Genomic DNA, 27,935 nt, shown 5'->3' on the forward strand with positions numbered 1-27,935 from the left:
CTATCTTTAAAATCTTGTATTAAATCCATCTTTTTATTTTTTTTCCATCCACTTTTGCAGACTGCAGCAAGAAACGTCTCGACTCACTAAACTGTAATCAGTACTATTTAGTTGCATCACTTACAAACTTTGTCTATGGATTTCTCAAACATTAGGGTCACATAGTCCCACTGCATATGGATTGTCTCCAGTAAACCACATGGAAAAAGTCAAGTTGCTGATTTAATACTGAATCGAGTACAACATGCTGAATGTGGTGGAAAAAGTATTCAGATCTTTTTGTTCAGTAAAAGTAGAAATACAACAAATGGAATGACATAAATTCCTGTTTTCAAATCTACCAATGGATTCCTTAGGGTTTCTAGTTTCCTATGATACCAGTATCTGCACTCTCGCTTTAAAACTGAGCCCGCAACAACCTCCAGTGCCCTCTCTGTAGGCGGGCCGTATCCTGGGCGCATGGCCAAAATGAGTGAGATACCTGAGGTCGAATCCGCACCTGAGTCGACAAGGTCCAAGCTTCTGACAAACATCGAAATATTTGCTAGTCAGCTGACTGTAGCTCTCTCTATCTCTTACTATTAAAAACAAGATGAAGTTAATTGTGTTGCTCAACTTGCTCCTCTTCTGTCACGTTGCATCTACAGGTAAGATCATGTTGTGACTCACCGTTATTTATTCTTGTTGCTGCAAAACTTGTTTGATTTAGTCCCTTTTTAGTGCGACATTGAGGAATCACTTTCACTTTGTCACACTGAACTTACAATAATACCACTAGCCTACTGTTGTTTTTATATAGATCTACACGCCATTGTGTCACAAAACGACACCTAAACTGTATATATGCTTTAGTTTAGGCAATTAAAAGGGAATATATTAATATTGTCGTCGTAAACATGATAGAGGAAATCTTGACTGTTGCTAGGAGACAGAACCTCTACGGTGGGAAATCCTTGTCATGTTCTGGCTGTGCCAGTCTCTTGTTATTATTTACTTTTATGTGATTTTGGATTTGGTTTCTTTTATATTATTCCGGTGTTTCCTGTTTTATTTTGGTAATTCACTCCTCCTGTGTCTTGTCTGGTTTTACTTCCCACCTTTGTTTGTTTTCCCGCCTTTTGTTGATTGTCTGCCCCGCCCTGATTTGTTTCACCTGTGTGTAATCATGTCTTGTATTTAAGCCTGTGTGTTCCCCTCTGTCCTTGTCGGTTCGTTTGTCTCTCCAGCCCCTTGTCCTCCGTGTTCCTTGTTACCTCCTGCTCTGATCCTGGTGTTCCTCGTGTTTCCCTGGTTTGTGATTTTTGGTTTTTGTCCTCTGTTTGGTTTTTGTTGTTTGTTTCTATTTGTTCTTTTGTACTTGGTTCCCCTCCCTGCCTTTTGTTGTCTTTTGGATTTTTTCAGCTCTATTAAAGCTCGCTTTTATTTCGAACTACCTGTCCTGCCTGTTACTCTGCGTTTGGGTCCCCTTGTAAACTCAACATACGACAATCCTATCCTACTGTCCACCAATATTATTGTTTATATGGAACAACGCAATTAAATCAAAATTATATATTACAGCAATTCACATTTACTAGGTTTCCTTAATAATAATTCTATCAATTGCAAAAGAGCAAATTTCTGCTGTTAGTTTGCCTACAAAAAAAATATAATGATTGTATGCTGGCCATCTACATTACTCATTGCTCAATGCACAACATTTCAATTTAAATATTATATTATTATTATATATATATATATATATATATATATAATATTTACCTCATTTATTGTTATTTTAAAACAAAATTGTAACTTCCATACTTTGCTATTGTTTATAGTATGTTATTCTATGTTCATATTTTATATTTTCCAAGCTAGTTGTAGTAGTCTGGTATATTTATATTGTATTCTAATATATTCTTTATATTGTGTGTCCTAGAGATATTACCTCTAGTGTTGATATGTATAGTTACGGTCCCTTTGCATTGCCTGGATAACCTGCGTCTGTAACAGAAGAATTTCCCAATTTGGGATCAATAAAGTACATCTATGTATCTATCTATCTATCTATAATGACAATGGGTTTATATTCTTTTGTAGCTCAGAGTAATTCAACAATTTTTTTAATTCTCCTTTTTTGGTGAACTGACAATCAATTAACCCATTTGTGCCCAAAGACTATATTTAGTATGATAAGGACACATTTGTTTTGATCGGTCAAAAGTTTTGAAAAGTGGTACAGACATACTTTGGGCAAGTATCTAACAGTACAACACTTTTTACACTGCATATGTGTGCTTATCTTTGATATTCAACTTCATAGATACCAAATAAGGGTCTCGAGATAACTTCTGTTATGATTTGACGCTATATAAAAATAAATTGAATTGAATTAAAAAATAATAATAATGATTTTACACTGGCCATCTACATTACTCATTGCTCGAATTTACCAATTTGGGGTCAATGGAGTACATCTATCTATCTATCTATCTATCTATTAGTAATGAGAATGGGTCTATAATATATTCTTTTGTAGCAAAGACTAAAAAGATTTGAAAATTGGTACGGACATACTTTGGGCAAGTATCTAACAGTACAACTTTGAAAGATCACATGAAAAATTCAACTTTGTATGAGTTCATAGATAGCAAATACTTGATTGTGCCCTTTGTAGTTTCTGAGATACAGCCATTTTCTTATCATACTAATTATCTCATCTGAGGGCACGTGACTACTGTTTTTACCTAAAATATAAAAGGAGTGCAAAAACAGTAGTCCCATGTGCCCAAAGACTATATTTAGTATGATAAGAAAAACTCACTTTTCAGCCAAACGGTTTGACCGATTTTGAAAATTTCCTAAAATTTGTGCTGAGGCAAGCCCAAAACTCAAAATTTGAGTTGTGGGCACAGATGGGTTAATCAATCAACCCCTCAAATGTTCAAAATCCAATTCAAAACCTTCTTTGTCTTGCAGTGAAACACTCCCTGAAAATTTCCGTTACTGCAACTTCTGGAGTCCCAAACTTCCCAGAGTTCGTGGCTGCTGCGATGGTCGATGAAGTGCTGATAGGTTACTGTGGCAGCAACAACAAGACCCCAGAACCCAAACAGGACTGGATGAGGAAACTATTAAAGGATGACCCACAACACCTGGAGTGGTATTCTCAGGAGTGTTTTGATGGCCAGCAGTTCTTCAGAGCCAACTTGGACAGCCTGAAGCAGCGCTTAAACCAAACTGGAGGTACAGTATGTTTATGTTCATATGTAACTTTTTACTGGTGAAATGTTTCCTCCCTCTGAGGTGAGACATAGCTTACAGTATTTCAATCAGGAAAGACTCGTATGAATTGAATGATGATTTATTACAAAGTGCACGAATTATGAATAGTAACAGTCTTTGGCGATTTAGACCCGATGTGAAATAATGAAGGGGAAGTGAAGCTGTAGTAGGATGTAGAAATATTCCCCCAAAGAAACATGGAATAAATACATCGATTTATTGCCTATGAATATGAGCTTAAGACGTGCACACCTCCTTACCTTACAGCATCTGGGAATTTAAGCAGAATAAAGTTAATTAGGAAAAAACAAATTATAACTCACGAGGTATGAGGTAAAGATAGAACATGATATGGATATAATATCAAGACCAGGTGATTGTGTTAACCTAAGAACAGTGCTAAGTGGAGTTGAGAAAGACCGTGCAATATAAGGTCGCATGCGAGTGTAATAGTGGGTTAATGATATACATGATAGCAATTAAATTATGAAGGCACGTTAGCCTACTATGAATGATGTTGAATCAGACTAGTGTAATGTGAGATCTCGATAGACCATTTAAATGAAAGCCTAGTAGACCATGTTGAACGCCGGTCATGCTGACCATGAGACACGTGAGTCTCGGACCTTATAGGGTTGATGATGAGAGCCGCTTGAGACGCAGGTCATGCTGACCATGAGACACGTGAGTCTCGGACCTTCTTGGGACGAAGGCCGTTCTAGTGTTAAATAAACATTGCATAGTGTGATTAATGAAACGAGTGAAATAGTTTGAATAAGGTTGTGCCAGTGTAGCCGTAGTCCTGAGAGATGAAGTATAGTATTTGAAGAAAGCATAATAGAATAAATAACCACCACCACCAGTTATATGAATGACTTACCGAAATCAAGGTTTTAATGATCTTTGATTTGCGAGGATGGTGTTGACGTCGGGGCGAACGTAGGAGGTATAAGCAGACTAAGACCAGAGCATTAGAGAGGTCACGATAGCCAGAACATTAGAGAGGTCACGATAGACCAGAGCAATAAGGAGGTCACGATAGACCAGAGCAATAGAGAGGTCATAATAGACCAGCATATAATAATTATAATAATAATAATACATTTTATTTAGTGGCGCCTTTCTGGACACCCAAGGACACCTTAAAAAGATCAATTAGAACATTGACAGATAAAACAATATAACAACAACAGGACATGACAGAGACATGATTGTACAGACACATAGGATGGGTGATGATGAGTACTAGAGAGTGAATAAGAATAATTACCTTAGCTGTGAATAATGGAAATAGCTGAATATAAGATATATAAGAGTGTAGGAGTATCCAAAGGTAATGAATTGATTGTAATGATCTGAATTAATTAATCTGAACAGATGATTTGATAAATGCCGAGGTCAGCTGTACAGGACCCAGATAAAATAGAGGGACGATTAGCAGCAATGCAGCAGCTAACTGAACACCACCACCAGTTATATGCATGAATATAGAGGATCTGCTGTTATTTGTGTGAAGGTCGTGATGACTTTCTTTGCAGAGGAACGCGTGATGCTTCCATTCGATCTGAAGTGTACTAAACATTTTGCAAAATAAAACGTGAATATGTAGTAATAAAGAACCCATACTTGAGAGATTAGCCTGAAGGCCAAGATTTGCTTGCAGTACTCCAAATGAATTAAAATGAATAATACCTGATGAATTCCGAGGTCAGTTGCAACCGGAACCAGCCAAAAGGGACGATTTGTAGCATGCAGCCGCTAAACGAAAACCACCACCAGTTACATGCATGAACATGAAGATCTGTTGAATGACGCCAAGGATCCGCAATTTGCTGTTGCCGGTGAGATAGGTCGTGATGACCCTCTGTGCAGATGAGCGAGTGATGCCTCCGTTCAATCCGAAGAGTTTACCATTGGGATGCCGACGATTGAGGGACACATGAACCAATGTAATTGTGCTCCGAAGAAGGCCCCGACATGAAGCCCACGAGCCTATGATGAACGCTGGAGCCAGAGGGAGGCTGGCGCTGAGACCGTACCGTTATATTCTCCCCCCAAAAGAAACCCCACGGATGACGTGTCCGTGGGAACTGAGACTGTGTAATTTGCTTGCTCGTGAAGAAGAATGTATACCGTTATGCCACTGCACAGGTGTGTGTGATGTTGAGATGAGGTCAGCCATGACTAAACACTGTTTAAAGTGGATCGTGTGATCGAGCATATGTCAGAAGGCGACGCGTCCCCAGCCATATGTCCCAGTTGAACCGTAGCTGCACCGTGGTTATGAGTTGATGCCAGAGGTGACGTTGTTTCCACGTCGAATGCATTCGTCGAATGCATTCGCATTCCCAGCGTCGGAACGCCGAAGCTTGTCGCAGCCATCGCATATATATATTAGCCATAAGGCTTCGTTGTTTCCGCGAGGCACTGGCCTTCCTTTACCACGATGTGACTTTTATTTATTTATTTCGAGCATGGTTTTGAATCTGCCTCCAGCTGCCGTCCATGAGAGCCACGAGACGTTCATTTTGCCAACACCTACCGACTTTCAGACCAGTTTATGATTATATGAATCATATTCTGTTACTGTAATGCCTACTTCTCTCTCAAATGTTTTCATAAACATTTTGTAGTGTACTGTTATCTGTAATTGTTCCTAACGCATCTGCAAGACCTCAACTCGGGAGGAACAGGCAGTAAGAGCTGATCTGAGGTCTGCTGCCCCTCTGTCGTCTATGAGCCGGCTGTCATGAATCAATATTCTGTTACGTTAATGCTCATTTCTTTCCGCATGTTTTCTCAGATCATCTTGTAGTGCACGGTTTAGCTGTAAGATGAGAAGGTTTGTGACGCCGCCGCCATTGTGAATTTGGTGAAGGAACAACGAGTTCTGTTCACATGACCGGAGCACACCCGATAGGAACGCTCTCTGATGAAAAGACCCGTGATTGGTCAAAGTCTCCCGTCCAGGGTTAGATCTTTTAAGCCTTAAAACGGAGCCATGAGGAGGAGCAGAAGTCTAGTTAGCTCTCAGAACACTTGAATTACTATATGCTGAAAGGTTATGGAATTGTTCCCAATGCAGCCAATACTGACTCTGAATTTTAACTGATATAATGACTATAATGTATTAACTTGCATTTAAGTCCAATTACACAGGACTTGTAGGAACGTACAAGCGCCACTAGATGGAGACAGCATGAAGACAGCGTATGAGACTTGCAGTGCTTATTACCGTAATACACGTATTTAAGGTTCCACGTGATTTGCGATGCTTTATGAATATTGATATTTGTAGGGTTTAAAACACATAATGTTGTCGAGATTACCCAAGTAAACCGAAGTTTGTTATATGTCACAGATTTCAGAAACAGAAGGCTGCTTCAGTCCAGAGTCTGTAACCCTGTACGCTGTAAAATTAGAGCGCACCGCTATTACAGTATTTACGGTATTAGTTCTCTTTGAGCCGTGATGCGCCGAGAGAATGAAAAGTGTTACAGTTTGAACAAACACCTTGAAAACTAGTTAAAAGACAGCTGGTTATCTACAAGTACTGGATCCCGTGAGACCACCGGTTTGATGTACCCGCTGAACTTGTGGATTTATTGAGCAGATGACTTTGAATCACGCCGGTTCTTCTGTGAGGAACCCGAAAATGTTTGCACTCTGACTGAACACGGAGCGGAATGAATGATGCATGATATTGAAGCTATCCAAACCTCGAGTGCGATGTCTGTAGCCTGGAGTAGTGAACAAGAGGGAGAAACTCCTTTGCTGAGGATAAGACGTCGCTGGTTATACCACGAGACTGGATTAAAGTACATGAACTATTTTCCGTTTGCATCGAGCTCTCTTTACTATCGATGACTTTGAATCACGCCGGTTCTTCTGTGAGGAACCCGAAATGTTTTAACTCTGACTGAATGCGGAGCGAGATGAATGACGCATAGATATTGAAGCTATTCAAACGTATGACGACGTTTCCTCCATGGTGATATGTGGCCTCTTGCCAGGTAATATGAAGCTGTGAATTTTGTGAAGCCTTTACCTTTAGATGAACAGCTTGAGGTAGGATGAACGTAGTGACGAGGCGGCTGTGATGAAGAAGCCAGACGCTGTTGAAAAACGCTGATGAGGCACGAGCCTGAGCATATGAACTGAATGCATGATGTTTGCTGGATTACCCGAGACTGCGAGTGCGATGTTTGTAGCCTGGAGTAGCAGATGATGCTGCCTGAGCAGTGAACCAGAGGGAGGAGAAAACTCCTCTGCTGAGGATCAGACGTCGCTTGTTATGCCACGAGACTGGATTAAAGTACGTGAACTATTTGCCGTTTGCATCGAGCTGCTCGCGTCCGTTAGTGCTGAATGCTGACACTGAAACTGCATAGAGGAGAAATGTTTTCTTAAACTTTTGACAGCAGCATGTTATTGGTTGAGGGAGATATGGCAAGCTCTGATTGGTCGCTGAAAAGAGAGACACCCATAATCAGCTGACATATTAATAGCCCATGAGAGAGAGAGACCCAGAATGAATGAGGATGAATGAGCTTGCACACCCAGTCTTCCTGTCTGAATTTACGCATGAGCTTCATATAAACTCACATAAAACAAAGTAGAGCAGTGACAGTTTGTGCCTTTACTGGAGACAGTATTGAGATGACAGGAAACGAGGGAGAAAGACCCAACAAAGATCTGTTGCTCTCAAACTGGGGACATTATGGTTCGTGGTTGGCGTCTTAACCCGTCAGCTACAGGTGCAAAGTTTTTGATATGTTACTATTTGTCTACAGTGGGACTGGCTGTGAAATTTTCGAAGTTATGGTTTATTACATCAGTGGTTGTCACGAACGCCAACCTGGTTATTCTAAAGTTTGAGAACCACTGTATTACATAACCAGCCATAAGTCTTAAAAACGTGCAACAGCAACCACATTTAGAGGACCGGTGCTGACATTTACTCTGAGAGGCGCTGCCAAGTTTGATGGCTTTTCACACATAGATGGCGCTAAATAAAGGTTTTATATCTTGAACTCCTGGTTTACTGTACCCACTTAAACCACTGATAAGCTGTGAACCTCTTTCTCAGGGTTTTTATTTACTACACATTTGTTTGACCAATAATGACTGACAGCACTGCCTGAATGTTGAATTGAAATGAAAGTCATATCCAGAACTGAGGCATTACCACTGAAAACACTTTCAGAACCACACAGCACACAGTGTGAATGAACCCAAAGTGTGAATGTTCTGTTCCAGTTCCTCCTGCAGGGTTCCCTGCTGGTCCTGTTATTGGAGTTGTTGTAGGACTGCTGCTGCTGCTGCTGGCGGTCTGCATCGCTGGACTCTTCATCTAGAGGAGGAACAATAACGGTGAGGAACAGAGATGTTTTTATTCCTCTGATGAATTCAAATAAATACCTGTGATAGTCTCGTCCTGCATATTTAGTGTGGTACTTCTGGTAACTCAATCCATTTATTTGACTGTGATAGTGAAGCACAAAATGAAATGTGAATCATTTTCTAACATTGTTTTCTCTCATCTGTATTTCAGGGTTTCGCCCTGCTAAAAGTAAGTATTATACTGTGAAATATTTCACATTATATACAATTATATATATTTTTTCCCCTTGTGTGCGAGCAACTAATATCCTGTTCACCATAAAAACAAACATCCTGCATAATGTGGACACCAATATGACAAGGATTTCACTTTATTTACTACTTATTTTGACAGGGGGGCAGTCAACATAGAAGAGGATGCTGAACTCCACAATTTATCATCTCAGAGGACTTTACAATCTGTACAACATATATTTCAATATTATTATTGTTATTATTATTTTTATATTCCTAGAAGTGAGATCAAAAATCTATTTTACAAGGGAGACCTTAATTCTTAAGTAAAATTAGCAATAAAAAATACTCCAGATGAAGTAAAAGCTTTCAATGTATGTGTTTTTGTATGTAAAATCTTAATCTGAAAGATAACTATAGTTGTAAATAACTGATGGAGTAAAATGTATATTAAGTATAAATTAGCAAAAAATGGAAATACTCAAGTAAAATATATGAACCTCAAAACTGGATTTAAGTACTTGAGTAAATGTAATAAATTATTTTCCACCTTTGTACAACAAAACCTGAATGGTGTCGTTTTTTTATTCATAGTCTGTGAGGAGAGATCTAGATAGATTACAGTAGGGCTGCAAAAAACAATTACTTTCATTGTCGATTAATCTGTCAATTATTTTCTCAATTAATCGATTAAAATGTTAAAAAATGACGATAAATGTTTCCCAGATGACGTCCTCAAATGTCTTGTTTTGTCCACAACTCAAAGATATTCAGTTTACTGCTATACAGGAGTAAAGAAACCAGAAAATATTCACATTTAAAAAGCTGGAATCAGAAAATGTAGCCTTTTTTTAAAAAAGTTCCAAACCAGTTAATCCATTATCAAAATAGTTGGCGATTAATTTAATAGTTGACAACTAATCGATTAATCTTTGCAGCTCTACACTTAACTCAAGGTCCCCTTACTCGCTTTTTCAGGGCCTTTCAACCACATCTAACAGTTGCATTCAGTGGAAGGAGTTTGCTCAGTTGTCATGGCGATGGCTCAGCTATCATCACGTCACCTAAATTCCATTCTTTGTATAACAGGTAGGCATTTATAGAATATTTCACAGGATAAGTGAAAACTTTGACCTACTGATGGAGCCAGAGGAAAAGGAAAGGAATCATCAAAATTAGTCGGCTACATCCTCTATCCACCGTGGATATTTGTTCAAAATGTCATCTTAATCTGTCCAGTAGTTGCTGAGATATTTCAGTCTGGACGACAAGTGGTGGGAGACTGACCTACCAATATTGTCATCCCTAGAACAAAACAGCGGGACAACACACAGCGGGTTCTCATCCCATCTCGTCACATACTGGCGCTCAATGGTGACTTGTGCATCGATATCTAACGCAAACAGCCGTGACAAAGCGTTGTTTTTTGCAGGGCCGCTGCTAGCCATCTACAAACGTTGTAGATCCAAAATGTTTTCAGATACACATTTCTGTGAACTGTTTTCGTGAAATAAGAGAAGAAAGTTTCCAAACGAGCCTCCATATTGTTTCCAGTTTGAAAGCTGGGAGCAGCAGCCCACGGAGAGAAAGCGTTCATCCAATCAGGTGGCGAGTACGTTTTGTCTAGTGGCAGCCAAGAACCCAGGAAGTGCGCCGGTCGTCGATCCGGACTTTCATAGTGGCCAAACGGCGGTACTGCAACTTCCGTGTCAGTCACGTGATGCCATTGGGCCCAAAAATACTTTTTCCCATAGACTTACATGGGGAAAGAGACGTCTGTAACTCAGCGGATAATTTTTTTTTAGGTGAATCAACTTCCTAGTACGAACACTCTAATAGTCCTTATTTTTAAAAAGACGTTTTTAAGCACTTAAACGCACTAATAGCTGAATCCAGAGTTATTTCCCTTCCTCCGTTCATGTGAGTGAGACCCAGACCGAGGCTGGAGCGCAAGCCGTGACGACAGCGTGACGTTGGGACCTCGTGACCGAGTCATGTGACCAAGCGGACGCTACTGCACATGTCCCATCCATAGTCCATCTGCCCAAGATCCGGGTACTTTTCCAGACGGAAGTCGAGCCATTTATGCTTCATGCACCACCGATCAACTTCCATAGAAATGAACGGGGCCCCGCCTCCAATGCTGTATCCAGTTCTCTTAATACATCCATGGTGGCAGCCCACCAAGCGTCCAATGCTGGGAAGCGGAGCGTCCCCTCTCGATAAAAAACACCTCAGTGGACACGTACCATCAGGCGCAATGGACCACACCACAGGATGATGGAGGAGGGGGGCACCATAATTCATTTTATTATTTCGAGCAAATATGTATAACTTTGTATTGCCTATAATGGTCTAATGATGCGAGTTGTAGTTGTGCACTTGTGCTTCATCTTAAATTTAAGTAATTCATCATTATGATTATTATGATGATGATCATAATTGTGATGCCTCCTCCGGCACATCAATTATGGTAGTAATGGGACAGACCATGCACAATTCCTGCTGTGCTAATTAATGTGTTTTAAAGAACTGACAAACAGTCAGATGCCTGTAGGCATATAGCACACACTTAAAAAGCAAATATAGTTTGCAGAGGTGCAATTATCAATGAAAAAAGTGATTTATTTAAAGAGTCGACATTTAAAACCACAAAAAAACCTGCAGGACTTGGAATGAGATCTGGAGATAAAAAGACATTGAGGAAATTAGAAAGAGAAGTAAATGATCATTCCAGTGCACACTGTAAGCATGTACAGTATGTAACATAATGTATTAATCATTGTTTTATATATAGATATATATATATGTATATATATATATAGTATCGTCGTATTCTATCATTGTGGATTAGGGGTTGTAATTAATCTTCATGGTAAACTTCCTTAATAATATATTAACTTCCACCGCTCACTTTTAAAGCGAAGTGACAGTAACTCCTTGAATGGTTTGATTATGACGGTTTCAGTTAACAGCAGTGGTGAGTGAATGTAACGTTATGGGCTATTTTTAGGCTACTTACGCATTGAGTCACTCCTCTATTGTCTGCCATGTTTTTATCTCGCTGTTTCATTACAGCAGCCGACAGCCTTGTCTCCTTTTCTACATATTATATGCTTAACTTCCTCGTAATCTTCCATTAAAATCTGTTTCTCACTGGGTTTAAAGTACGCGGAACATTTTACTCCATTTCAGCATCAGTAAATCTGTGATCGACCTCGTGGTCTGTTGAGGAAAGTAGTGAACGCGCATCTATCTGAATTACTTCCACCTGGCTCAACCTATTCGCTCCTCTTCAGCCTGGCTTGGCCTTCGTGAAACCTATTAAACCAGGATGAACTGACTAGACTAGGTCAACCCTCGCTTTCTCTCTTATCCTGGATATCTTTATTCTGCTTTGTGAAACAGGCCCCTGGCTTCACTAACCCTAACAACCGAGATCCCACTAAGCGGTCCTACGACGCTGGTTATCAACTCGGTAAATCAACCCAGGGTTTCTCAGTCTGGCTGTGAGCGCGTTCACATGAACGGGGTGGTGTTTGCAGCATCTGACCAATAAAAACTTCCATACCAAACACAGACAAGTCCACAGACTTGCAGACAGACAGGCAGAGCGGCACATTTTATAACAGGAAGATTAAGTTAAACACTTAATCCAGACTAAAAGTAACACAGTTGAAGCTGCCAAATTAAAGGGATTTATTAATTTAACGAAACACTCAAAAGTCAGATATAGTCGTGTAGTTATAAATATATTTTAAGAGAGCAATGGATGAATAGATTACATGTCTGTATACCCTGTGGCTCCATTATGGAGTGTATGACTATTTGAACCTTCTTTCAGCTGAGCCCCCCCCTAACCCCCATCTGTCCTTCCTGCATTTGTCAGTTTAAACTGTGTTGTTTATAGCCTGATTATGACTGAAACTTCTTCCTTTGTGTGTAATATTATCATACAATCACCGCACTGAGCTCTGATTGGTCAGTAGGAGGTGTTTTTATAGAAGTTGATCTCTTATCTGGAACATAACCTGCTCCGGAGCAGGTTATCTGTTCAGCATCAGTTTTTGGCGATTTAACCCGGTAAGAATTGATCCACCTTTGTAGGACGGAAAACCCCGAAGAGTTAACCCTGAAGTTACCTCACTAACCCCAAATCCTGCTTCGTAGTACAGGCCTCTGAGGGCGAATCCGCACCTCAGTCGACCAAGGTCCAAGCTTCCGACCCACATCGAAATATTTGCTGGTCAGCTGACTGTAGCTCTCTCTCTCTCTCTTACTAATCAAAACTAGATGAAGTTAACTGTGTTGCTCAACTTGCTCCTCTTCTGTCACATTGCATCTACAGGTAAGATCATATTGTGACTCTCACCGTTATTTCCTGTTATTCTTGTCGCTGCAAAACTTGTTTGTTTTAGTCACTTTTTAGTGCAACATCGAGGAACCACTTTCACTTTGTCACAGGGCCGCCTTCAGGCCGGGGGTGGGGTGGGGGGGATCATAGAGAGGACATACGACATACTATCCTGCAATATTATTGTTTATGTAGTATGACATAATTAAATCTAAATTATATATTACAGCAATTCCAACACATTTACTAGGTTTCCTTAATAATAAGTCTATCAATTGCAAAAGAGCAAATCTCTGCTGTTAGTAGGCCTACAATAAAAAAAAAAATATATATATAGTATATATATACATATATATATATATATACTATATATATACAGTATACAATATATAAATATATATATACATACTGTATAACTGTATATATTTACCTCATTTCATTTTATGTTTTATTTTTATGACTTGCACACTTGTTAATACATAGTATTTCATTACACAATTTGCTGTTGTATATAGCATGTTATTGTTATTTAATGTTCATATTTTATATTTTCTAAACTAGTTGTAGTAGTCTGGTATATTTATAGTGTATTTTAATATATTCTTTATATTGAGTATACTATAGATATTACCTCTAGTGTTAATATGTATATTTACGGTCCCTGTGCATTGCCATCTATCTATCTATCTATCTATCTATCTCTCTCTCTCTCTCTCTCTCTCTCTCTAAAAAAACAAGGTAACAACTTGTCTTTCAAGTAAATGTAATAAAAAAGCATATATTAATAAGAAAAGCATCTGCAGATGGACTCACGAGCACAGCCACCTTTGTGGACTGTGGCAAGTGAGCCCCGAACACAAAGAGTAGTCAGTATTTATACATACTAAAGCATAACACATAGATAAGTGCAAAGAAGAGAAGGATAGAAAGTGTATCAATGCGTCAGCACACAGCAGAAAACAGAGCATCACAAGACATAACAAGTATTTCAACAATCTGTTGTTTCCAGTTACAGAAGGCAAAACCGTCGGGTCACTGTCTTATGGGGACAAAGTTGAACATGTGAGGTCCTGAGATTATCTAAAAGTACACTGTCTTAATGCAGATATGAAAATTGCCATTACACTATCTATCTAGTAGTTTCTGAGTTACAGACATTTTCCTATCATACTACTGTATATTTCATCTGCAAAACCAGTAGTCCCATGTGCCCTAAGGCTAGATAAAGTATGATAAGAAAAACTCACTTTTCAGCCAAACGGTTTGACCGATTTTGAATTTTTTTTTAAATTTGTGCTGAGGCAAGTCCAAATAAGAATATTACTTATTGTTGACTTTTATTAAAGGGGTAGCACTAGAACTGGCACTTAAACTCTTCCACACAACTCTCATACTACACAAGGGGCAACCTCTCACACTAGGCCTGCACCATATGAGGAACATCTGCCATGTGCAATAACACTGTTCAATATTGCGATGACGATATGACGATAAATAAACAAATATTGAAGTGTGCATATTAGCTATATATACTGTATTTTAAATATAACTAGGCTAAATGTTGTTTCTAGAGCAGCAACAGTAATGTTTACAACAGAAAAGTAACCATATAAACTCCTTAATATCTGACTGGAAACAAATCTAAAATGTTAATAAAATAAATCATATTCCTAACATGAAAATACCAAGTGAAGTTTATAAAGACTGAAGAACACATCAGTCAGTATCAGTCCTTCCTCCTGTCCTCTGTCCTCTGTCCTCCTCCCTCTGCTGCAGTAACATTAGGGCTGATAGAGGGAAGAGAGGCTGTTTAGTTTCAGCCAGTTGATGAGTTTACTAGTAAGATATGTGACAAGCTAACCTAACCAGTCAGAGTACACAGCGTACTGCCAGCTTTAGTTTCAGTCTGGAGCGCATCACCGCTTCACACTTTCCGTTCCTTCACAATAAACTCCCCGGACACTGAACACTGGATCACTGCTGACCAGGGAACTAAAGTCAGTCACAACTCAACTAAATAACTAACACGTGGTTACAGTTAGCTGTTAGCCGCCGAGCTAGCACGCTGAGCCTGTCTAAGCGGCGGTGGATGACAGACTGCGGGCAGAGCAGATTGAAACATCGCTTTCCTTAAAAGGGACTGTTTGTAACTTTTTAAGCGTATAAATGTACCGGGTCGGGACACATGCGCGCTCGCGTGTGGCTGAAGTCACTGCTCCTCTGCCTGCTTGCCTTCACTCACACCGCCCGTTCTCGCTGTCTCACTCCACCGCATGCGCACTCACTACACACTGCAGAAGAGTTTAGCTCTGAGAATATCTAGTGAATGTACAGTGGACGTTGGTGCAGAAAGAACTGCTGCAGCTCCTCCAGACCAACAGAGGTTTTCCGTGTATTGTGAAGTGACGGGGCTCCGCAGAGAGAAACGTTATCGTCTCTGACCGGGTGCCGGTGTCTCCCCTGTTCCCTCCGACCGCGGTCAGGAGGCTGAAGCAGGAAAAGCCAACACAAGGATCAGCATTGATTCATGAAATATCTCAAAAATTCGATCAGTTCTTTCATTCAAAAACACGGAGAAAATTATACACGCCCTGATATCCTCCCGTCTTGATTATTGTAATGCCTTGTACACCTGCTTAAATAATCGAGCAATTGAGCAGCTCCAAATAGTTCAGAACTCTGCAGCTAGACTGCTAACCAAAACCAAACGCCGCTCTCACATCACACCGACTCTGGCTTCACTACATTGGCTCCCAGTGTCTTTTAGAATTGATTTTAAAGTGCTTTTAATGGCATATAAAGCTCTGAATGGCCTAGCACCCGAGTATGTCACTGAGCTCCTCACACGGTACCGTCCAAACAGGCCCCTCAGGTCAGCAAGTCTGGGACTTTTAACAGTTCCAAAGACAAGGTTGAAAACAAAAGACGATCGTGCTTTTGCAGTACTGGCTCCCCGACTCTGGAACAGTCTTCCAATTGATATTAGATCAGCAGACTCGGTCACAATTTTTAAATCCCGTCTAAAAAACAATTTTTATAAAATTGCTTTTCAATCAGATGCATTTTAGTCTTTTGTATGCTTGTGTGCTCATGTATATATATGTGCATATGTAACTGTATGAATATGTATATGCTTGTTTCTTTATTTTTTCCATCCTATTGTTTTTATTTAATTATTTATGTTTCGGTGTATTCTGTTGTACGTTATATGAATTGCCTTGGAAAGCACTTTGTGCTTTGTGCTTGAAAAGTGCTATACAAATAAACTTATTATTATTATTATTATTATTATGGAGAGACCTTTGTCAAATCAGCTAACATTACTGCCAAGCAGCTGAAATATAGAGTGATATTGTGGTTTTAGCTGACGTGTGTCACCTCACTGTTTTGAGCGATGCTCGTTCATGTATATGTAGAGCGAGCACAAGCGCGAGCCCGACGCTGACTTTCGTTGACTTAACGGCCACAGGTGTCGCTGTAAACAAGCATTTCTGATTCTTACAAACAGTCCCTTTAAGAAGCTGTAATCAGAGAATTTTTTTTTCTTACAATAATTACTCAAACTGATTAATTGATTATAGTTGACAACTAATCGCTTAATCGTTGCAGCTCTAAAGTAGATTTCTTTTTATTCTCATGTCACACCTCAAAGTTCTGCTCTTCTGTCACATTGTAGTTGTTCTTTTTTAGTAATCACTTTAACAGACCAGCAGAGGGCAATGTTGTTCTTTACTTCCTCTCTCCAGGTTTCCATGATATCAATTCAAATTAGGACTATCTTTAAAATCTTAGATTAAATCCATCTTTTTATTTATTTTCATCCACTTTTGCAGACTGCAGCAAGAAACGTCTCGACTCACTAAACTGTAATCAGTACTATTTAGTTGCATCACTTACAAACTTTGTGTATGGATTTCTCAAACATTAGGGTCACATAGTCCCACTGCATATGGATTGTCTCCAGTAAACCACATGGAAAAAGTCAAGTTGCTGATTTAATAATGAATCGAGTACAACATGCTGAATGTGGTGGAAAAAGTATTCACATCTTTTAGTTCAGTAAAAGTAGAAATACAACAAATGGAATGACATCAAATTCCTGTTTTCAAATCTACCAATGGATTCCTTAGGGTTTCTAGTTTCGTATGATACCTCTCTGTAGGCGGGCCGTATCCTGGGCGCATGGCCAAAATGAGTGAGACACCTGAGGGCGGATCCGCACCTGAGTCGACAAGGTCCAAGCTTCTGACAAACATCGAAATATTTGCTAGTCAGCTGACTGTAGCTCTCACTCTCTCTTACTAATCAAAACAAGATGAAGTTAATTGTGTTGCTCAACTTGCTAATCTTCTGTCACGTTGCATCTACAGGTAAGATAATATGGTGACTCTCAACGTTATTTCCTGTTATTCTTGTTGCTGCAAAACTTGTTAGATTTAGTCACTTTTTAGTGCGACATTGAGGAACCACTTTCACTTTGTCACACTGAACTTACAATAATACCACAAGCCTACTGTTGTTTTTATATAGGCCTACACGCCATTGGGTCACAAAACGACACCTTAACTGTATATATGCTTTAGTTTAGGCAATTAAAAGGGAATACAAACTGGGAAGAAAAAGTTTGGAAACTTGTGTTTGGTGGATTATTTCTCTGTTGTTATAATGCTAATGGTCATTGTATTTTACATGGTTGGAAAGCCTGTTTATTTACCTTCACAATGATGTCCAACTTGTAAGGATCATGCATTTGTGGGATGAGCAGCACAGCTGATTATGTGGGTAGCCTTATGAGCTCTGAGATTGGCTGTGTGCATTCTGTTCCTGACCGTCTGATCAGAGATCTGTATGCCATAACGTCCTGCAAACCTTGCCTGCAAATCTCTACAAGACAGCCTACGGTTCCTCAGTGCTGTAAGGGTGATGAACCGGTCTTCCTGGGGTGTTGTCTTCCTGGGACGCCCACTCCGCGGTCTGTCTTTTACACCACCGGTTTCACGTAACTTGGCCTTCAGTTTGGAGATGGTACCAGGGCTGACTCCAAATAATGCTGCAACTTGGTTTTGCGGAACACCAGCTTCAACTTGCCCTGTCGCACGGGCCTTATCCAGATTAGATAAACGTGGCATGCCGATGCTTGGAGCAGACACCAAATTATCACTTTAGTAGGGCGCAGCACCCAGCAGGCCCCATGCACACAGGTGCTGCACCTGGAGCTCAAAACAAGAGTCAATACCAACAGGAGAATACACTGTTTACCATTGGCAGAGCATTTTGGCAAATCTTTCTTGGGCGCTACCCACATCATCAGCTGTGCTGCTCATCTCACAAATGCATGATCCTTACAAGTTGGACATCATTATGAAAGTAAATAAACAGGCTTTCCAACCATGTAAAATATAATGCCAATTAGCATTGTAACAACAGAGAAATAATCGACCGAACACAAGTTTACGAACTGTTTTTTTCCCAGTTTATTAATATCGTTGTCATAAACATGATAGAGGAAATCTTGACTGTTACTAGGAGACAGAACCTCTACGGTGGGAAATCCTATCCTACTATCCCCAAATATGATTGTTTTTATGGTATGACACAATTAAATCAAAATTATATATTACAGCAATTCAAATTTACTAGGTTTCCTTAATAATAATTCTATCAATTGCAAAAGAGCAAATCTCTGCTGTTAGTTGGCCTACAATAAATAATAATAATGATTGTATACTGGCCATCTACATTACTCATTGCTCAATGCACAACATTTGTATTTAAATATTATATTATTATATATATATATATAATATTTACCTAATTTATTTTTATTTTAAAACAAAATTGTAACTTGCATACTTTGCTATTGTTTATAGTATGTTATTGTTATTCTATGTTCATATTTTATATTTTATATTTTCCAAGCTAGTTGTAATAGTCTGGTATATTTATAATGTATTATAATAGAGTCTTTATATTGTGTATCCTATAGATATTACCTCTAGTGTTGGTATGTATATTTATTGTATATTTACGGTCCCTGTGCATTGCCTGAATAACCTGCTGATGTAACAGAAGAATTTCCCAATTTGGGATCAATAAAGTACATCTCTCTCTCTCTCTCTCTCTCTCTCTCTCTCTCTCTCTCTCTAATGGGTCAATAACATATTCTTTTGTACGTCAGAGTAATTCAACATATTTTAAAATTCTCCTTTTTTGGGGTATTGACAATTAATTAACCCATTTCTGCCCAAAGACTATATTTAGTATGATAAGGACACATTTGTTCTGATCGGTCAAAAGTTTTGAAAAGTGGTACGGACATACTTTGGGCAAGTATCTAACAGTACAACACTTTTTACACTGCATATGTGTGCATATCTTTGATATTCAACTTTGTATGAGTTCATAGATACCAAATACTTGATTGTGCCCTTTGTAGTTTCTAAGATACAGCCATTTTCTTATCATACTACTGTATATCTCATCTGAGGTCACGTGACTACTGTTTTTACCTAAAATATAAAGGAGTGCAAAAACAGTAGGCCCATGTGCCCAAAGACTATATTTAGTATGATAAGAAAAACTCACTTTTCAGCCAAACGGTTTGACCGATTTTGAACATTTCTTCAAATTAGTGCTGAGGCAAGTCCAAACCTCAAAATTTCAGTTGCGGGCACAAATGGGTTAATCAATCAATCACTCAAAAATGTTTAAAATCCAATTCAAAACCTTCTTTGTCTTGCAGTGAAACACTCCCTGAAAATGTTCTCTACTGCAACTTCTGGAGTCCCAAACTTCCCAGAGTTGGTGGGTGCCGTGATGGTCGATGAAGTGTTGACGGGTTACTGTGACAGCAACAACAAGACCGCAGAACCCAAACAGGACTGGGTGAGGAAACTATTAAAGGATGAGCCACAAATCCTGGTGTTGTTTTCTCAGGAGTGTTTTGATAGCCAGCAGTTCTTCAGAGCCAACTTGGACAGCCTGAAGCAGCGCTTAAACCAAACTGGAGGTACAGTATGTTTATGTTCATATGTAACTTTTTACTGGTGAAATGTTTCCTCCCTCTGAGGTGAGACATAGCTTACAGTATAAACACACTGAGCCAATGTGTGTGTGTCTCTGTGGTGAAGATGTCATACTATCTGTTAACCCCTCAACCTCTTTAAGAGGTTGTTTCACTGAGTGAAGATACTGTTATCATATGAAACTAGAAAATCTAAGGAATCCATTGCTACCAACCATGTCATACTAGCTTGTCGGGAAGATCGCTAAATAATGCTGCAAAGTTACGCTAAATTTTGGCGGGGAAAAAATGCCATGGCGATTTTCCAAGAGGTCCCTTGACTTTACACATGCACACTTTATGATAATCACATGCAGTTTTTTTAATGCAGTATAAACCTGTTATTTTCGCATTTTCTAAAATGATGTATCTGAATATTTCTGCATACTGGGGTCCTTAAACAGTCTTGAATTACATCAATTGGGTATCACTGTAAAGCTGAGACTCTTATGGATCCAATGAGCCCAACTGTATTCATGTGTGATGATGTTAGTCCCCATTGGAGACATTTCAGTGAGGTGAGACCATTTTTTAAAATTTGACATCACTGTATAAAATGACCTGTGGTGACCTCTAGGATAATCACAGCCTCATGAAACTTTACATCCACCAACTAGAGACCTAGAGCATTCAGAGGATGGATGGCTTTCCAAGCTAGATTGACAATAAGGGGTTTCTGAGCAGTTTACACAACAGAAGTACTCACCTTCAAATCGCCGAAAAATACAATTCTTGCAGAAATCTCCAAATGTCAAAAGTTTTTGAAACCAAATCACAGCATGGCTTTTTCTATGGTGTTCCTCAAGGTCTTGGTGTCTTAATGTGGTATTTTGGAGGGTTTATTGATCATTTTTATCAATACTCCAGCAGTAAAAAATATTAACTTATGAGACATAATAGAGCATGGGGATGACCATCATGTACACCACTTCTATGTGACATCTACTTTTGACTATTTATCTACCCCTGAACATCCCCTGTACCCCACCACTCTAAAACAGAAGGTAGAATGGTAAAGGAGCTGGCTGTACTGAGATGTCTCTTTTTTCTGTCTCTGTCTCTCTCAGATGCCCACATTTTTCAGAGGATGAACGGCTGTGAGTGGGACGACGAGACTGGAGAGGTTGTTGGTTTTAGTCAGTACGGTTATGATGGAGAAGACTTCCTTGTGTTGGACCTGCAGACGCTGACATGGACCACTCCAAAACAACAGGCTTTCATCACTAAACTTCGATGGGATAATGACAAAGCTAGATTAGAAAACGACAAACACTACTTCATCAACATATATCCTGAATGGCTGAGGAAGTACCTACACTATGGGAGGAGCTCTCTGCAGAGAACAGGTAGGATCACATGGCAAGATGTACTGTTGTACATGGACTCAGTGCTTCTAAGGCTCTGTATCATTCCAATGAACATAATATCCTGACACATCCTGGTGTCTCAGTACAGACTCATCTGTGTCTGTCCCTCTCCCCAGAGCGTCCCTCAGTGTCTCTCCTCCAGAAGACTCCCTCCTCTCCAGTCAGCTGCCACGCTACAGGTTTCTACCCCGACAGAGCCATGATGTTCTGGAGGAAAGATGGAGAGGAGATTCATGAGGACGTGGACCACGGAGAGATTCTCCCCAACCACGATGGAACCTTCCAGATGAGTATTGAGCTGAACCTGTCATCAGTCACACCTGAAGACTGGAGGAGGTACGACTGTGTGTTTCATCTCTCTGGTGTGGTGGACGACATCGTCACCAGACTGGACAAAGCAGTGATCAGGACCAACTGGGGTAAGACTGGAATATACTTGTATATTTGTTAATTTATTTGCAACAGATTCCTGTAACATTTGGTGGACAGTTAGACCATAATTAAGGAAGAATTTATTAGAAACTAGTGTGTATAGTGCCAAAATGTTAACTTCAACTGTCTTTTCAGAAAAACGTAACACATAATTCAAATGTAAAAAGAAATGCTTAAAAAAAGCCATATAAACTCACATAAAACAAAGTAGAGCAGTGACAGTTTGTGCCTTTACTGGAGACAGTATTGAGATGACAGGAAACGAGGGAGAAAGACCCAACAAAGATCTATTGCTCTCAAACTGGGGTCATTATGGTTCGTGGTCAGCGTCTTAACCCGTCAGCTACAGGTACAAAGTTTTTGATATATTACTATTTGTCTACAGTGGGACTAGCTGTGAAATTTTCCAAGTTATGGTTTATTACATCAGTGGTTGTCGCGAACACCAACCTGATTATTCTAAAGATTGAGAACCACTGTATTACATAACCAGCCATAAGTCTTAAAAACGTGCAACAGCAACCACATTTAGAGGACCGGTGCTGACATTTACTCTGAGAGGTGCTGCCAAGTTTGATGGCTTTTCATACATAGATGGCGCTAAATAAAGCTTTTATATCTTGAACTCCTGGTTTACTTTATCCACTTAAACCACTGATAAGCTGTGAACCTCTTTGTCAGGGTTTTTATTTACTATACATTTGTTTGACCAATAATGATTGACAGCACTGCCTGAATGTTGATTTGAAATGAAAGTCATATCCAGAACTGAGGCATTACCACTGAAAACACTTTCAGAACCACACAGCACACAGTATGAATGAACCCAAAGTGTGAATGATCTGTTTTGGTTCCAGTTCCCCCTGCAGGGTTCCCTGCTGGTCCTGTTATTGGAGTTGTTGTAGGACTGCTGCTGCTGCTGCTGGCGGTCTGCATTGCTGGACTCTTCATCTGGAGGAGGAACAATAACGGTGAGGGACAGAGATGTTTTTATTCCTCTGATGAATTCAAATAAATACCTGTGATAGTCTCGTCCTGCATATTTAGTGTGGTACTTCTGGTAACTCAATCCATTTATTTGACAAGTGATAGTGAAGCACAAAATGAAATGTGAATCATTTTCTAACATTGTTTTCTCTCATCTGTATTTCAGGGTTTCGCCCTGCTAACAGTAAGTATTATACTGTGAAATGTTTCACATTATATATATTTTAATATATATTTTTCCCCTTGTGGGCGAGCAACTAATATCCTGTTCACCATAAAAACAAACGTCCTGCATAATGTGGACTCCAATATGACAAGCATTTCACTTTATTTACTACTTATTTTGACAGCGGGGCAGTGAACATAGAAGAGGATGCTGAACTCCAGAACTTATCGTCTCAGAGGACTTTACAATCTGTACAACATATATTTCATTATTATTATTGTTTTTATTATTATTTTTATATTCCTGGAAGTGAGATCAAAAATCTATTTTACAATTGAGACCTTAATTCTTAAGTAAAATTAGCAATAAAAAATACTCCAAATGAAGTAAAAGCTTTCAGTGTATGTGTTTTTGTATGTAAAGTCTTAATCTGAATGCTAACTATAGTTGTAAATAACTGATGGAGTAAAATGTATATTATTCAAGTATAAATTAGCAAAAAATGGAAATACTCAAGTAAAGTATATGAACCTCAAAACTGGATTTAAGTACTTGAGTAAATGTAATAAATTAATTTCCACCTTTGTACAAAGAAACCTGAATCGTGTCGTTTTTTTTATTCATAGTCTGTGAGGAGAGATCTAGATAGATTACAGTAGGGCTGCAACTAACAATTATTTTCATTGTCGATTATTTTCTTGATTAGTTGTTTGGTCTATAAAATGTCAGAAATTAGTGAAAAATGTCAATCAGTGCCCAAGATAACGTCCTCAGATGTCTTGTTTTGTCCACAACTCAAAGATATTCAGTTTACTGTCATAGAGGAGGAAAGAAACCAGAAAATATTCACATTTAAGAAGCTGGAATCAGAGAATTTAGACCTTTTTCATTCTTACAAAAATGACTCAAACCGATTAATCGATTATAGTTGACAACTAATCACTTAATCGTTGCAGCTCTAAGATAGATTTATTTTTATTTTCATGTCACACCTCAAAGTTCTGCTCTTCTGTCACATTGTAGTTGTTCTTTTTTAGTAATCACTTTAACAGACCAGCAGAGGGCAATGCTGTTCTTTACTTCCTCTCTCCAAATTTCCATTACATCAATTCAAATTAGGACTATCTTTAAAATCTTGGATTAAATCCATCTTTTTATTTTTTTCATCCACTTTTGCAGACTGCAGCAAGAAACGTCTTGACTCACTAAACTGTAATCAGTACTATTTAGTTGCATCACTTACAGACTTTGTCTATGGATTTCTCAAACATTAGGGTCACATAGTCCCACTGCATATGGATTGTCTCCAGTAAACCACATGGAAAAAGTCAAGTTGCTGATTTAATACTGAATCGAGACCAACATGCTGAATGTGGTGGAAAAAGTATTCACATCTTTTAGTTCAGTAAAAGTAGAAATACAACAAATGGAATGACAAAATTCCTGTTTTCAAATCTCTATTTAAGTAAAATGATACAAGTACAAGTATAGTACTTTATATTCATATATATGTATGCAGAAAGCCCAAAAATATTTGTGTCAGCATGATTTATTTTTGCAGCTACTCGAAAAGGAACAAAGTTGTTTGACAAAAAATAAAACACTTAACTCGGGCTGCAACTAACGATCATTTTCATTGTCGATTAATCTGTCAATAATTTTCTTGATTAATCGATTAGTTGTTTGATCTATAAAATATTAGAAAACGTTAACTAATGTTAAAATCACCCCGCCTCACAGACAGAAATAAATCCCGTCCAACTGGGGGTTTGTTAACTTTATCTCAAATCTAACGCTATGTTAGCTAATGCTAATGTGCTGTAAGGTGAGCTAACTTGGCTTGCCATAATCACACATTTCAGAAAACAGCATCCAAAGCAATTAAATACGTTATCTATGACCGGTATCATTTTACTAGGCAACTGTAAAAATAAAGCATATTATGACAGCATAGTTTAGCGTTAGCTACTTACCTTATTAGTACGCTCCGTGTCCTGGGGGGGGGATCCACCTGGTGTCAGCAGTGAGTCTCTGTTTAACAGTGTCCTCCATAGACATATACGTAGACGCCGCATTGACTCCTGGAGCAGACGTCAACGTGGGCGCCATATTGGACAGGGCAAAACTGACCTGTAAACAAATACAAGTGAATGGAGGAGCTCTGTTTTTCTGGATAAAAAGCACTATAACGTCTACATTTCTCAACCAATTTCAACGAGTCGTTTTATTTTCAAACGTTAATGATCTACGAGGAGTAACGTTAAGCTAACGTTACGTTTTCTTTGGTGAAAAACTGTTAAATACGTTAACGTTACTGCTTCCGGTTCCTGGATCACCGGTCTGTCCTTCGATATGATTCAATCAATTATAAAGTCATGATTATAAACTAGTACTTTCATATCACGTTTTCCTTTAAGCGTTTTACACATTATCAACTGTTCAAGTTAACGTTACATCCTTACAAAACGTTTGCTTCTGTAACATCAGATAAGAGCTAGCTAACATTCGTTACTGTTAGATAATCAATATAAGCTAATGTTAGCTTGTTGATGTTCATATCGAACATAATATCGTGTTTAAAACATGATATGTACGTATTGTATGTATTAAAGACGATGTGTCTGATATTGCAAACAATAAAACTGATGGCTGGCTTTGGTTTTGGAACAGAAACGTTGACTCAGCAATATTTAGCTTGACTTTATTTATTCAACGCTCTCTTAAGTTACTTTAGGTGTGCTAACGTATTATGGAGATTAACTAGCAGCTAACAAGTTCAATGCAATCAAATTGTATTGATGTTACAATAAGGTTGAGTTAACTTTAGACACAGATGTAAGTAAAATGATTAGGTGTACCATTAGCTTGGTGTTTTGGGTGTTGCTAACTAGATAAATGATCCTGTAATATGTTAACTTTGATATTTTTGACAGAGTCCCTGAGAAAGCTTCAGCTCATATCTCCTGTTACACACCACATGAGACAACAGTCCTGATGTCAGCTGGAGGTGAATGTCTGATTTATTTCTGTCATATGTTTTTGTGACTGAATTTGCTTTGCTCTGCTTAATTCAGCTGAAGTGAGGACTGGTGTGGGCTGGCCAGCAGACAGTAAGAGCTTTCTCTCCTGGGCTGGAAGGTGCTGGCTCATCCTCTAAATCTGTTGATGAAGTGATGGAGTCTATGGGAGACTACACAAGAACATGAGGTCAGTGAGGCTGGATGATGAGACACACAACACACCTCTCATTCTAACAGTGTTGTAAGCTTTCTGAATCTGTTGATGCTGACTGGCTGTTCAGTAGTGTCCTCTTTGTTCTACAGCTCTTCCAAAGCTTTATATTTATTTATTTTTTCCCTCTACAGGTTTTTCTGTGGAGCGTCTGTCCAAGGCCAAACTGAGTGTGACGACAAGGCTGACGGGTCCTGTGATGTGTGATACCTGGGATTTCCTGTACGTTCCAAAAACATCCATTTCTTGTATATGAACTGCAAAAACAGTGTAGCCTGTAATCTCAACATTAGTGCAGAGTTTACCTTTGATTGTTTGTGTATTTTATGGATCTGGGCAGGGAATGAAATTAGCACCTGCCACCTGCCAAATACAGGGTAAATGTTGGCTGTGGCAGGTAAATAAATTCAGGTCACCTGCCACCATAGCAGACAGGTTTTCCTTATATTAAGAAATATTATTTTTAAAAAGCAATTCTAAAGCCTAAATTAAATATACAGTAGTCATGGTTCAAGGTTACATGATATATTCCATAATTCTACGGTCTGGTACCACTGACTCAGTGTTTACCATTTTAAAGCGTTCTTCCTAGATTTCAGAAGTGGCAGATAAAAATAATTGAGTGGCCGGTAGAAATGTTCAGTGACCTGCCGAAGTAGCAGGTGAGGAAAAAGGTTCATTTCAGACCCAGGATCTATCAGACAAATATGATCTAGCAGATGTATTCAATGAATTTAATGTCTATGGGTAAACACAGAGGTTGTGTCTGTTGCATCAAACCACTGACAGTAGCTTCAACAAGAGGCAAGAGCTAAACACAATCGTTTTCTAATCATAATGCTTTGTTTATATGTGATGAACAAACATCTAACACTCAGACAATCTCTCTTTTTCTGTCTTTAGTTACAGATGGTGCTGCTTGATCATGAAACTCCATTTGGAAATGTGTTATTTGTTGTTAAGAACTGCTGTTAATCACCACAGGTCTGCCATGGGTTACTGTGATGTCACTATTTTGGTGTGAGCGCCATCTTTCGGCCAACTTGGACTACTTCAATTCTTCCTTCAGTCCATGAGGAGGAACCACAGAGACATGGAAACATGATGCCTCTGACTGTTGTGGGGAAAAAAACATTATTCTGATAAAGGAGATTTTTCTAACCTGTCTATAACTGCGTCTTCGGCTCATATCTACTGTACATATTTACTGCACAATCCAGCATTTCTAGAGAATCTGAAGCACTGATGCCAGAAAGGCTCAACTTTGGAATTGTTTAGTAACTCTGAAGTTTACAACTGTCGATCAAAACCCTGTTGGTGGTTGCAGATGTGTGAGATACGCAAGTTCAACTAAATATAAATGTACTATAAACCTCCGTTATTATGGTAACTGTTGAAAACTGATACAACAGCTAAAAATAATGTATCATTATTAAAATTGAAATACAGTTGATTTCAGGATATAAAGATGCAAGTTAGCTATGCAATTAC

The 27,935-nt window shown here is 38.9% G+C and overlaps 1 protein-coding gene across 6 annotated transcripts; it reads left to right on the forward strand.

The window, feature by feature from the left end:
- Positions 1 to 489: 489 nt before the first annotated feature.
- Positions 490 to 27,857, forward strand: LOC119502693 (major histocompatibility complex class I-related gene protein-like). Of its 6 annotated transcripts, none has more exons than XM_037793837.1 (9): positions 490 to 647; positions 2,962 to 3,228; positions 21,329 to 21,607; positions 21,745 to 22,047; positions 22,918 to 23,031; positions 23,214 to 23,231; positions 26,288 to 26,420; positions 26,579 to 26,666; positions 27,429 to 27,857. In XM_037793837.1, exons 1-7 carry the CDS (start codon positions 593 to 595, stop codon positions 26,368 to 26,370), a joined length of 1,119 nt encoding a protein of 372 aa, XP_037649765.1. In that variant the 5' UTR covers positions 490 to 592; the 3' UTR covers positions 26,371 to 26,420; positions 26,579 to 26,666; positions 27,429 to 27,857. The 6 variants fall into 6 exon arrangements, with proteins under 6 accessions (XP_037649765.1, XP_037649762.1, XP_037649767.1 ...); XM_037793834.1 differs by lacking the exon at positions 2,962 to 3,228 and adding an exon at positions 19,941 to 20,207 and having other exon boundaries at positions 524 to 647; XM_037793836.1 differs by lacking the exons at positions 490 to 647; positions 2,962 to 3,228 and adding exons at positions 13,056 to 13,192; positions 19,941 to 20,207.
- The last annotated feature ends 78 nt before the right edge of the window (positions 27,858 to 27,935 follow it).

Source organism: Sebastes umbrosus, chromosome 15, assembly GCF_015220745.1.
Source record: "Sebastes umbrosus isolate fSebUmb1 chromosome 15, fSebUmb1.pri, whole genome shotgun sequence".
Lineage (NCBI taxonomy): Eukaryota > Metazoa > Chordata > Actinopteri > Perciformes > Sebastidae > Sebastes > Sebastes umbrosus.

Excerpts from the sequence above, each read along its gene's own strand:
- LOC119502693 (XM_037793837.1), top strand. The coding sequence starts at position 593 with ATGAAGTTAATTGTGTTGCTCAACTTGCTCCTCTTCTGTCACGTTGCA. Across the intron at positions 648-2,961 it reads CTGTCACGTTGCATCTACAG|TGAAACACTCCCTGAAAATT; the intron begins GTAAGATCATGT and ends TTTGTCTTGCAG. Across the intron at positions 22,048-22,917 it reads AGTGATCAGGACCAACTGGG|TTCCCCCTGCAGGGTTCCCT; the intron begins GTAAGACTGGAA and ends TTTTGGTTCCAG.